Genomic DNA, 12846 nt, shown 5'->3' on the forward strand with positions numbered 1-12846 from the left:
TCCATGGTTGTTTTTCAGATTCTATCAGATTTCAGGTATTTTAGGAGCAGAAGAGAATGTAAAGGCCATTCAGGCTTTTAAGGCTGGTCCACTATTCTGTAAGATTGTCTTGGCTTTGCTTTCCTCTCTGCACCCTAAACCCCATTACCCTTGACTTCCTTTGCTTGTCCATCAGAAATTTATCACCTCGACATGAGTAAATGCAAAGACCAGGCCTCCATTATCTTAAGGGGAAGGAAATTCCATAAAAGACCTTGTGAGGGGGAAAAAACATCTCTGACTTAAAAGGTGGTGCTCTTATTTCAACATAATGTTCCCTAATTTTAGCATCCCCCTACACAAGGAAACATCCTCCTGGTATCTCTGTCCAGTCCCCTCACGAGTTTGTGCTTCATTTGAGATTTGCAGCATAATAATGTTGCATTATTATGCCTTAGGCGCCAGATTACCAAAACGTGAACTTTAACTGCATACCGAATACTACAATATTGACACGACACTGTGCAGTATACATCTTACTGCAGGATAGTGTTTAGAGTTAAACTTCCCAACGGTTGGCAGGAGAGCCTGGGGGTTGTCAACACACCATGAAAGAATAAGACAAAAGACAAACCACATGGCAATTGGTACATTTAATCGGCAGTTGCTATGCTCTGTGCCTTGAATGCAATATAGAAACAGAAGCAGAAGCAACCTTCAACACAAGGCCAGCTCATGTCATGTCTCCTCATCAGGTGAAACACACACAATACATCAAACAATATCAAGGCAGTTACACTTCACTGGTAAACCATCCAACTTGTCAAAATGTGTCAGGTTTCAGAGGAAGCCAAGCATCAAGTACATCAGTATGTCACGTTTGCAGTATGGTTGTTACACTTAAAGCCTAGCTGGAAGGCTGAACTTAAATCAGCTTGCAAACCACCATGGCCTTCCATGAGAATGTCTGTAAATCTCACTGATGTGCTTCTTACATCACCACGCTCCAGCTGACATCAAAGGTGCACAAAGCTCTCTTCTTCAAATTAAAACACCACAACCCTTTGTTGAACCTGTTGCAAAGCCACATTTCGGAAATTTATTCGTGTTATGAATCCATCTCAGCAAGATATGCAATCAGTGAGCCAGCTTAAGTATTGCAAATCTTCTTTCTGGGTCACGTAGCCAGGGAGACTCAGTGGAGAAGGTTGTCTATGCACACTTTGTACAGCAAAATACAGAAGCTGTTTAAACTGGGTATACAGTTTTGGTTACATGCACATGAAAAAGCTTACCCCTGGTGTTTGAAGAACACAACAGATCTACAGGATTCCAAACTCCCAGCATTGCCCTAGCATTACTAGGAATTAAAGGTTAATCTTCAGGACAGCTAGGGAGAAAAATATTTGAAAAAAAAAAGCCTTTGGAAATTCTCTTTAGTTACAGGAGATGGCAAGAAAAGGGTCGATTGACCGGGCAGGGTAGTTGAAGCTGAAATGGTGTTGCTGGAAAAGCGCAGCAGGTCAGGCAGCATCCAGGGAACAGGAGAATCGACGTTTCGGGCATAAGCCCTTCTTCTCCTGTTCCCTGGATGCTGCCTGACCTGCTGCGCTTTTCCAGCAACACATTTTCAGCTCTGATCTCCAGCATCTGCAGACCTCACGTTTTTCCCAGGGTAGTTGAAGGCAATTGAAAGAAAACTTAAGGAATAAGTCAAACCTGAGTAGGTAACCCCATCTTCAGTCCAGCTTACATTCTGGTATGCTAATGGTGTCAAATACATAATTTAAACTATTCTGATATGTTGTTCCAGCATCAATACAAAACAAACCTGTCACCGCTACATGACTCCCTTTCACAAATTATACTATTCCTAGATTGGTGCTATTAGTTTCCCAATTAAATTTTTATTTTGTTGTATAATAATACTGTGACAAACGTGCAGTTGATAGTATTACCATTTTTGGAAGCTCAAGTGGATGAAAATGGCTCACAATAAAGTCAATGGCTACAGAATTCTGAATACAAAGAGCAATACCTCAAAAAGCAATGCAGCATAGAGTAAAAAAAGAACTGAAAGCAAGAGGGAGAAGGAAAAAACAGAAATTGAGAAGGCGGTTGATAACAAAGTTAAAGAGAGGTCTTTTTGTTTTTTAAAAGTAACTCAATAGTGGGACAGTAAAGAGATCAGAAAACATTTTTTTAAGAAATCCCAAATCCCCTTCATTGCCAAGTCTGTCCATACTCTATTTGCACCAAATCCCATTTACTTATCCTCCCTGCTTGCCAAGATATCATCATTTTCATTTTGATCATTAGAAACAGGAGCAGTAAAAGGCCATTTGGCCCCTCAAACATGCTCCATTATTCAACAGAATCATAACTGACCTGACTGTAACCCGAATGCTTGACCCCTCTGTCTACTTCAGCCTTGAATGACCTAGCCTCCACTGCTCACTCTGGAAGAGAATTCTAAAGACAAGACTATCTGAGAGAAGCAATTCTTCCTCTTAAACAGGAGACTCCTAATATTTAATCTGTGTCCCCTAGTTTGAGATTCCACCATGACAGGAAACAGTATCTCAGTGTCGATCCAGTCAAATCTTTTCAGAGTTTTACAAGTTTCAATAACGTCACCTCTCATTCATCCAAACTCAAAGAGTATAAGCTCAACCTACTCAACCTTTCCTCATAAGACAGTCTCTCTATACTTGGAATCAGCCAAGTGAACTTCCCCTAAACTCTTTCCTTGGTGGCACGGTGGCTCAGTGGTTAGCACTGCTGCCTCACAGCGCCAGGTTCGATTCCAGCCTTGAGCGACTGTCTGTGTGGAGACATTCTCCCTGTGTCTGTGTGGGTTTCCCCTGGGCGCTCGAGTTTCCCCCCACGGCACACAAAGATGTGCAGGTCAGGTGAATTGGCCATGCTAAATTGCCCATAAGTTAGGTGCATTAGTCAGAGGGAAATAGGTCTGGGTGGCTTACTCTTCGGAGGGTCAGTGTGGACTTGTTGGGCTGAAGGGCCTGTTCCCACACTGTAGGGAATCTAATCTAATAAAAATTATTTAAGGAAAGAAGTTAAGGTGCAATCTCACCAGTTCCTGTACATCTAGTGTCTGCCAACACTATTTATGGCCATTCCCTTCCTTAGCTCTATAGCTTCCTCAAACCCTGTGATCCTCAAAGATACCTGTGTTCCAAAATCTTGGGTCACCTATTCTAATATTTGACAGATTTGACAGATTTTGTTTCATGAAATCTTCCGTGGAGTACCAAAAGTGCTATAGAAATGTGGTTTGATTATTTTTTTGTTTTAGCAGCTATGGAAATGACAGTGGAACAGAGAGAACAAGGATCCAAACTGTGCCAGAGAAGCAAGTTCGTGCCTCCTGGTGCCTGCCAGCAGAGAGAAAAGAGGCATTAGAAGTGAAATCTACAGTCATCAGTTGAAAGTACTCACCACTGCATAGTGGAATAGGATTGAGGGGCTGAATGGCCCGTGACCTCTTATGATAGAGGCCAAGGAACTCATACATGTGGCTGCTAGAGGGAGTTGGAGGGATATATAACGGGGAGAAGCAGTTTTGGAAGCTTGGACTTGATAAAGGCATGGATTAGGATTTTGACATTAATAATTAGTGGCAATTGATAATACTGAAGAAAACCATTTGAGCAATGGAACAAAATCCCTAAAATAATGAAAGAAAAATGGACAAATAATGAACAATTACTGATTGTGTAAAAAAAAAGTGCTGAGATAATGGAAGCACAGATACACATCAATTTTCCAATGAAATTGGTGAAAATTCAACATCGTATGTCCACACATTAGTCAAGGAAGCTTGACGGCAGTACACTAAATTTCATTCGAACAAAGTTATTCTGAAATCACATTTTTCCATGAACACTGTGGAAATGACTTTAAAAATCTATTCATCTCAAGTTTCCAACATTGTCAGTGCTATCAGGGACCAACAAATCAAACAAAATTTCTTTATCAACAGAATTCTCATAGCTGGAAGAAGTTGTAACAGAGTTGAAGCAGAGTTACGATTTACAGATTTCAGGCGAGTCTCTTGATGTCTTTATGGTATTGGTTTGTTAGCGTGACAGTAATCCAGTGATCTGTGATTCCATTGGATTAGAAGCTATACAAGGACCAAGAGTTAATGGATTAATAAATCAACAGTGATACTGCATCAAGTTGACTCAGTGATGCTGTGGTGACCACAGATTGTTAACTTGATGTGACTTGGTGATGCCAGTCTATAAGCTCGATGAATATTGGTAACGTTTGAGGACTCTAATCAGTAACATCTGCTTTGGCTACTATCCTACTCTTTATGCAGTTTCTCTTTTGTAAATATAAAAATAATTTCTCATCAGGAAGCAATTGTTTGCAGAAAGTCTTGAAGGGCTGTTGTAGCTCACACTCCCCTTGATTAACTTGAAGCAACCAGGTATGGGGCAAGTTGGGTGAAATTATTTGGCTCACACTCTTTCTCTGTTTTTAAACACAAAACTGCTCATCATGCTGCCAGTACTGCCCAGCTGCTGATGTCACATCAAATACAAAGCCGCTTTGTTTGCTGCAGGGATCTTATATTGTTTGTTTTTTCACCACTGTTAATTCCAGTGCTCTAACTGCTTGGTGTGCAGCCAACTTTGCTGCAGCCAGTTTCCAGCACAATGTTCACAGTCACTTCAGGTCTCACTGAATATTTTGGGGAAATTTGAGGGGATTCCCAGCTGCATTAATATGTGACGAAAAGCCATTTGTTGCTTCATGGAAGCCAAGTGCCCATGATGTTCACAAAGCTGCAAGAAACAAGACAAGAACATTACCATCTGCAGGGAGTAAGACACTAAAAACAAGTAACTGTAGCATTTATTCTCAACATACTTGTGAGACCTTGCCATCAGTTCATTTCTACTCTGCTAGCTAGATGTATGAAGGGGTATGGAGCTAAGCAGGGTGAATGGAGTTGATGTGATGTATGAACAATGGAGAAGATTCAAGGGGCTGAAAGGTCTTCTCTTGTTCCCATCTATTTGCAAAATACAATGAGAAAAGTTCTTAAGGACTATCCTCATGGCTGTGTGCAAAATTGCAGCATGGCTAGAATTTCTTTAGGGGTCCTGAAGCATTTCTGATCGATGTCTACACCCCCATCCCAACTTTAAAATGGTAGAGGCCTCACTGTCATGACCATTTGCAAGAACTTGGAGCCTGCTTCTAAGAGGGGAGCTTGCTCCTTACTCAATAAAGCTAGTGTTGTCATCAAGTCATAGAGATGTACAGCATGGAAATGGACCCTTCGGTCTAACCTGTCCATGCCCACTAGATATCCCAACCCAATCTAGTCCCACCTGCCAGCACCCGGCCCATATCCCTCCAAACCCTTCCTATTCATATACCCATCCAAATGCCTCTTAAATGTTGCAATTGTACCAGCCTCCACCACAACCTCTGGCAGCTCATTCCATACATGTACCATCTTCTGTGTGAAAACGTTGCCCCTTAGGTCTTCAAAGTTTGTGAGAAGATTTGTAGCTCGGGTGCTTGTTGCTGTGGTTCTGTTCGCCGAGCTGGACGTTTTTGTTGCAAACGTTTCGTCCCCTGTCTAGGTGACATCCTCAGTGCTTGGGAGCCTCCTGTGAAGCGCTTCTGTGGTGTTTCGTCCGGCATTTATAGTGGCCTGTCCCTGCCGCTTCCGGTTGTCAGTTTCAGCTGTCCGCTGTAGTGGCCGGTATATTGGGTCCAGGTCGATGTGTTTGTTGATGGAGTTTGTGGATGAGTGCCATGCTTCTAGGAATTCCCTGGCTGTTCTTTGTTTGGCTTGCCCTATAATGGTAGTGTTGTCCCAGTCGAATTCCTGTTGCTTGTCTTCTGCGTGTGTGGCTACTAAGGATAGCTGGTCACGTCGTTTCGTGGCTAGTTGGTGTTCATGGATGCGGATCGTTAGCTGTCTTTCTGTTTATCCTATATAGTGTTTTGTGCAGTCCTTGCATGGGATTTTGTACACTACATTAGTTTTGCTCATGCTGGGTATTGGGTCCTTCGTTCTGGTGAGTTGTTGTCTGAGTGTGGCTGTTGGTTTGTGTGCTGTTATAAGTCCTAGTGGTCGCAGTAGTCTGGCTGTCAGTTCAGAGATGTTCTTGATGTATGGTAGTGTGGCTAGTCCTTTGGGTTGCGGCATGTCCTCGTTCCGTTGTCTTTCCCTTAGGCATCTGTTGATGAAATTGCGAGTAGCCACACACACAGACGACAAGCAACATGAATTCGACTGGGACAACACTACCATTATAGGGCAAGCCAAACAAAGAACAGCCAAGGAATTCCTAGAAGCATGGCACTCATCCACAAACTCCATCAACAAACACATCGACCTGGACCCAATATACCGGCCACTACAGCGGACAGCTGAAACTGACAACTGGAAGTGGCAGGGACAGGCCACTATAAATGCCGGAGGAAATACCACAGAAGCGCTTCACAGGAGGCTCCCAAGCACTGAGGATGTCACCTAGACAGGGGACGAAACATTTGCAACAAAAACTTCCAGCTTGGCGAACAGAACCACAGCCCCTTAGGTCTCTTCTATATCTTTCCCCTTTCACCCTAAACCTACGCCCTCTAGTTCTGGACTACCTGACCCCAGGGAAAAGACTTTGTCTATTTATCCTATCCATGCCCCTCATAATTTTGTAAACCTCTATAAGGTCACCCCTCAGCCTCCGATGCTCCAGGGAAAACAGCCCCAGCCTGTTCAGCCTCTCCCTGTAGCTCAGATCCTCCAACCCTGGCAACATCCTTGTAAATCTTTTCTGAACCCTTTCAAGTTTCACAACATCTTTTTGATAGGAAGGAGACCAGAATTGCATGCAATATCCCAACAGAGGCTTAACCAATGTCCTGTACAGCCACAACATGATCTCCCAACTCCTGTACTCAATACTCTGACCAATGAAGGAAAGCATACCAAACGCCTCCTTCACTATCCTATCTACCTGCGACTCCACTTTCAAGGAGCTATGAACCTGCACTCCAAGGTCTCTTTGTTCAGCAACACTGCCTAGGACCTTAGCATTAAGTGTATAAGTCCTGCTAAGATTTGTTTTCCCAAAATGCAGCACCTCGCATTTATCTGAATTAAACTCCATCTGCCACTTCTCAGCCCATTGGCCCATCTGGTCCAGATCCTGTTGTAATTTGAGGTAACCCTTTCACTGTCCACTACATCTCCAATTTTGGTGTCATCTGCAAACTTACTAACTGTACCTCTTATGCTCGCATCCAAATCATTTATGTGAATGACAAAAAGTAGAGGGCCCAGCACCGATCTGTGTGGCACTCCACTGGTCACAGGCCTCCAGTCTGAAAAACAACCTTTCACCACCATCCTCTGTCTTCTACCTTTGGGCCAGTTCTGTATCCAAATGGCTGGTTCTCCCTGTATTCCATGAGATCTAACCTTGCTAATCAGTCTCCCATGGGGAACCTTGTCGAACGCCTTACTGAAGTCCATATAGATCACATCTACTGCTCTGTCCTCATCAATCTTCTTTGTTACTTCTTCAAAAAACTCAATCAAGTTTGTGAGACATGATTTTCCACGCACAAAGCCATGTTGACTATCCCAAATCAGTCCTTGCCTTTCCAAATACATGTACATCCTGTCCCTCAGGATTCCCTCCAACAACTTGCCCACCACCGAGGTCAGGCTCACTGGTCTATAGTTCCCTGGCTTGTCTTTACCGCCCTTCTTAAACTGTGGCACCACGTTTGCCAACCTCCAGTCTTCCGACACCTCACGTGTGACTATCGATGATACAAATATCTCAGCAAGAGCCCCAGCAATCACTTCTCTAGCTTCCCACAGAGTTCTCAGGTACACCTGATCAGGTCCTGGAGATTTATCCACCTTTAACCGTTTCAAGACATCCAGCGCTTCCTCCTTTGTAATCTGGACATTTTGCAAGATGTCACCATCTATTTCCCTACAGTCTATATCTTCATATCCTTTTCCACAGCAAATACTGATGCAAAATATTCATTGAGTATCTCCCCCATTTTCTGCAGCTCCACACAAAGGCCGCCTTGCTGATCTTTGAGGGGCCCTATTCTCTCCCTAGTTGCCCTTTTGTCCTTAATATATTTGTAAAAACCCTTTGGATTCTCCTTAATTCTATTTGTCAAAGCTATCTCATGTCCCCGTTTTGCCCTCCTGATTTCCCTCTTAAGTATACTCCTACTTTCTTTTTACTCTTCTAAGGATTCACTCGATCTATCCTGTCTATACCTGACATATGCTTCCTTCTTTTTCTTAACCAAACCCTCAATTTCTTTAGTCATCCAGCATTCCCTATACCTACCAGCCTTCCCTTTCATCCTGACAGGAATATACCATTAGGTTGAAATCAGATGTGGGGACATTTTTACTCGATCATCTCAATTAGATCTCAATGTATGCTGGAGGATAGTGGAAGCAGATTCAATGTTAATTTTCTCATGGAATTGGATATAATTTGAAAGAAAAAATAATGCAGAGATCTGGGGAAACAATGGGAAATTGGGACAAACTGTTACTTTTTTCAGATGAATAGCCCGCGCATGACAAGGCTCCTTCATGATTCTGCACAGCTCTATGCCACACCAAAAGGTAAATTTGTTTACAAACTAATAGAATGCTTGGAAATAGAATAAATCATTGAGCTGAGGTTGCTGCTGAAGCACAGGAGCCAACTTGCATTTTGCAAACACCCTGAAGCAGCAATGCATTTATGATTTGATCATCTCTTTTGCAACATGGGTGGCGGGAAAAATATCGGCAGGGACAGTGGGCAGAAGCCACATTTTCTTCTTTGTGACAACACCCTTTATATTAACCTGAGAGGGAAGACTGAGCCTTAGGTTAACATCTCAACCAAAGGACAGTCAGAATATGTCTTTTAGCAGCCCGATGTCATTGCCACATTAGGACAGTTGCAGCACCTGTGAGGGTGTGGGATAAAACTTGAGCCAATTAAACAGTGAGACAGTGTGTGACACTAAACCTGCCAACAGCAGAATGGTGACTTGTATATACATCTCCACCCACTGGACAATTACATGCATTGGGAAATACAGTTTAGACTTACCGTTCTCCCGTTCCTTTATCGCCCTTAGATTTCCGTTGTCAGGAAACTTTTGCTGCAATGAGAAAATTGCAGGATATTGGTGGACAGCCTCAGCAATACTTAGACCTGTTGAGTGCCAAATCTTAACCAATTTGCCATTTGATAACATATAGAGTAAAACAGTATGCAAAGAAACCCTTCCATCCAACTATGTTTGTAAACTAAACTAGTCCCACTTGCCTGCACTTGGTCCATATCCCTCAAAACTTTTCCTATTCATGTACTTACCCTAATGTCTTTCAAACTTTGTAACAGTTCCTGCAACCATCACTTCCTCTGGCAATTCATTCCACACACGAACAACTCTCCATGTAAAAATATTGCCCCTCTTCCTTTTTAAATCTTTCTCCTCTCACCTTAAAAATATATCCCCTAGTTTTGAACTCACCTACCCTTGGGAAAAGATCCTTGTTATTCACATTGTCTACGCTCCTCTTGATTTTATGAACTTGTATACGGTTGTCTCTCAATCTCCTACACTCCAGTGAAAAAAGTCCAAGATTTTCTGATCCAGTTTTATATTACAAACCATCCGTGCCCAGCAACATCCTAGTAAATGTTTTCTGAATTCTTTCCACTTTAATAATATCCTTTATTATTAGGGCAACCAGCACTGCATACAGTACTCCAAAGAGGACTCACCAACGTCCTGTAAAACCTCAATATGACATTCCAATTCTTATACTCAAAGGTAAGGAGAAATGAGGGCAAGCATGCGAAACGCCTTCTTAACCACCCTGTCTACCTGTGACGCAAATTTCATAGAATTATGTACCTGAACCTTAGGACTCTCTGTTCTGCAACACCATCCTGGCCCCAACCATTAATTACATAAGTCCTGTCCTTGCTTGTACTTCCAAAATGCAATATCTCACATTTATCCAAATTAAACTCCACCTTCCACTCCACAGCCCATTGATCCAATTGACCAAGATCTTTTTGTACTCTTCGATAACCTTCTTCACTGTCCAATATACCACCAATGTTGTTGTCATCTGCAAACTTACTAACTATGCCTCCTATATTCTCATCCAAATCGTTTATATAAATATCAAACAAAAGTGGACCCAATACTGATCCCTGTGGAACACTGTTGGTCACAGCTCTCCAACCTAAAAAAAACACCCTCCACCAATACCCTCTGTCTCCTACCATAAAGCTAATTTTGTATCCAACTGGCAAGCTCACTCTGAATCACGTGTGATCTAACTTTACCAATTAGTCTACTATGGTTGCTAGCCCTCTCCCAGTGAATGTTAGTCATTTACAAAACCTGCTTAACCATAAGACCATCAGACATAGGAGCAGAGGTGGGCCCTCAGTCCATCGAGTCTGCTCCAACATTCAATGAGATCATGGCCAATCTGATAATCCTTAAGTGCACTTTCCTACTTTTACTCCAAAACCCTTAGTGATTCAAAATCTGTCTAGCTCAACCTTGTATGTTTTGAATGATCCCAGCCTCGTCAGACTTCTGCGGTAAAGAATTCCATACATTCACAACATTCTGAGAGAAAATAAGGTGTAGTCGTTTTTCTGAGATTATACCCTCCAGTCCTATACTCTCCAACAAGACTCTTCCTTTCCACATCTGCCCTCAGAATGTTTCAATAAAATTGTCTCATTTTTCTATATTCTAATGAGTACAGGTCTTATCTACTCAACATCTCCTCAAAAGGCAGTCTGACTATTTCCATGTCAGCTTTGTGAACCTGCTCTGGATTCCCTCTTATGCCTGTATATCTTTCCTTAGATAAGGAGCCTAAAACTATTCTCAGTATTCTAGCTCACTAGTGCCCTAAATTTTTTTTCTACATTTATACTCCATTCTGTTTGAAATAAAGGTAAACATTCAATTTTCTTTCCCTATTACCCCCTTAAGTTGGATGCTAGTTTTATGTGATTCATGGATAAGAACTCTTGATTTAAATAACTTAATGAGAATTTCATGTCACACCAAAGTTTAATTTGGAATAGAATCTCCACAGTATGAAAACAGGCCATTCAGCCCAACAATTCCACACCAATCCTACCACTCAGATCAATCCCCCACCCTATAACCTTGTATTCCTATGGCTAATGTACACATCCCTGAACACAATGGGTAATTTATCTTGGCCAACCCATCTAACTTGCACATCTTTGGACTTTGGGAGGAAACCAACTCAGACACTGGAAGAACATGCAAACTCCATACAGCCTGTCGCTCGGGGTTGGAATCGAGCCCTGGTCCCTAGTCATGTGAGGTAGTAGTGCTAACCACTGAGCCACTGTTTTTATGCTAGGTAGCTGGCTCATGAGGTGTGGTCACTGCTAACGAGGCAGAAACGTGGAAGAAGGGGACTGAGAAGCAACTGATGAGAAGATGGCGCCAATGAGGAGAGGGAGTTGACTCCTGGTCTCTGTGTTCTGCTGACAGAAAGGAAAGAGTGACCAGTTTGCTTTGTCATAAGCAGGAGGAAGGAGAAGCGTGTGATATATTTTAAGGAAACTACAGAATTGAAAATTTTGTCAAATTTTACCTGGTTTCTGTGTCGTGGTCTTCCAAGTCTTTATTCCACAATCTTTGCTTCAGCCTCTGTAACAAATAGAAACCAGATCACGTTAAGTCCAGAGGTGGCACCGAGATAATTTTCTCCTAATCCTTCCTCTCATTTCTCTTCACTCTCACATAACCTTTCTCAGCCAGCAGGATTCTACAGATGGCATGGCATGGTTCCAGTTTAAGTGCAGTATTCCATTAACCATCTGACCATGGTGACCCCATCTATCCTGTTGCTAATGTCCATTCCTGACAAGGGTAGTAGTCAGCATGGCATTAATGATGACAGCCCTGACCAAAATAATGTCCCAGAATCCAAGAAGCACAAATTCCTGAGAGAAATTCTGAAAGCAACAAATTGAACTGCACATCTTTGATGCTTTTCATGAATGTGGAGGAGTACAAGATAATGTATAAAGGTGAGCTCATCAGTAAGCCAGTTTCCTGTTATGTCACAGACAATAATGAACTACTTTTCTTTATACTTCTGTGGAATGTGGGTGCCATTGGCAAGATCAGCATCTGTTGCCCATCCTTAATTACCCTTCTGATAAATGAAATGGCTGAGTCATCCACATTGCAGTGGGTCTGGAGTTACACTTAGGCCAGACCTGGTAAGGATGGTAGATGCCCAAAAGGAAAGTAGTGGCAATTCCTGATACTCATCATGGTCACCGCTACTGAGGCGAGTTTTCAATTCCTGGTTGCTACAGAGTCATACAGCACAGAAACAGAACCTAAGGTCCACCCACCCAATGCTGACCATGTCCCAAACTAAACTACTCCCACCTGTCTGCACTTGGCCCATATGACTTCAAACCTTTCTGAGTCATGAACTTATCCAAATGCCTTTTAAATACTGCAGCTGTACCTGCATCCACCACTTTTTCTGGCAGTTCATTCCACACATGAACCTCTTGCAGTGCAAAAAAGTTGCCCTTTGTGTCCTTTTTAAGTCTTTCACCTCTCACCTTAAAAATATACCCCCTAGTTATGAACTCCCCATCCTAGGGAAAAGACCCTTATGTATGCCCCTCAGGATTTTATAAACGTTTAGTTTTCATTGAATTTAAATTCCACCCACTGCTGTAGTGGGACCTGAACCCATGTTCCCTGAACATAATTCTGAGCCTCTACATGATTAGC

The 12846-nt window shown here is 42.5% G+C and overlaps 1 protein-coding gene across 1 annotated transcript in view; it reads right to left on the reverse strand.

The window, feature by feature from the left end:
* Nucleotides 1-613: 613 nt before the first annotated feature.
* LOC122563059 (uncharacterized) overlaps nucleotides 614-12846 on the reverse strand; it is a 65824-nt gene continuing 53591 nt past the window's right edge. The window contains exons 7-9 of the mRNA XM_043716414.2: nucleotides 11681-11736; nucleotides 9120-9171; nucleotides 614-4796 (exon numbers count right to left, since the gene is read on the reverse strand). Of these exons, the coding sequence (XP_043572349.1) occupies nucleotides 9144-9171; nucleotides 11681-11736 (84 nt within the window). The 3' untranslated portion in view covers nucleotides 614-4796; nucleotides 9120-9143. The remainder of the gene's footprint in view (nucleotides 4797-9119; nucleotides 9172-11680; nucleotides 11737-12846) is intronic.

Source organism: Chiloscyllium plagiosum, unplaced genomic scaffold (genome assembly GCF_037043375.1).
Source record: "Chiloscyllium plagiosum isolate Xiang-an unplaced genomic scaffold, Cpla_swu_hap1 HiC_scaffold_26, whole genome shotgun sequence".
Lineage (NCBI taxonomy): Eukaryota > Metazoa > Chordata > Chondrichthyes > Orectolobiformes > Hemiscylliidae > Chiloscyllium > Chiloscyllium plagiosum.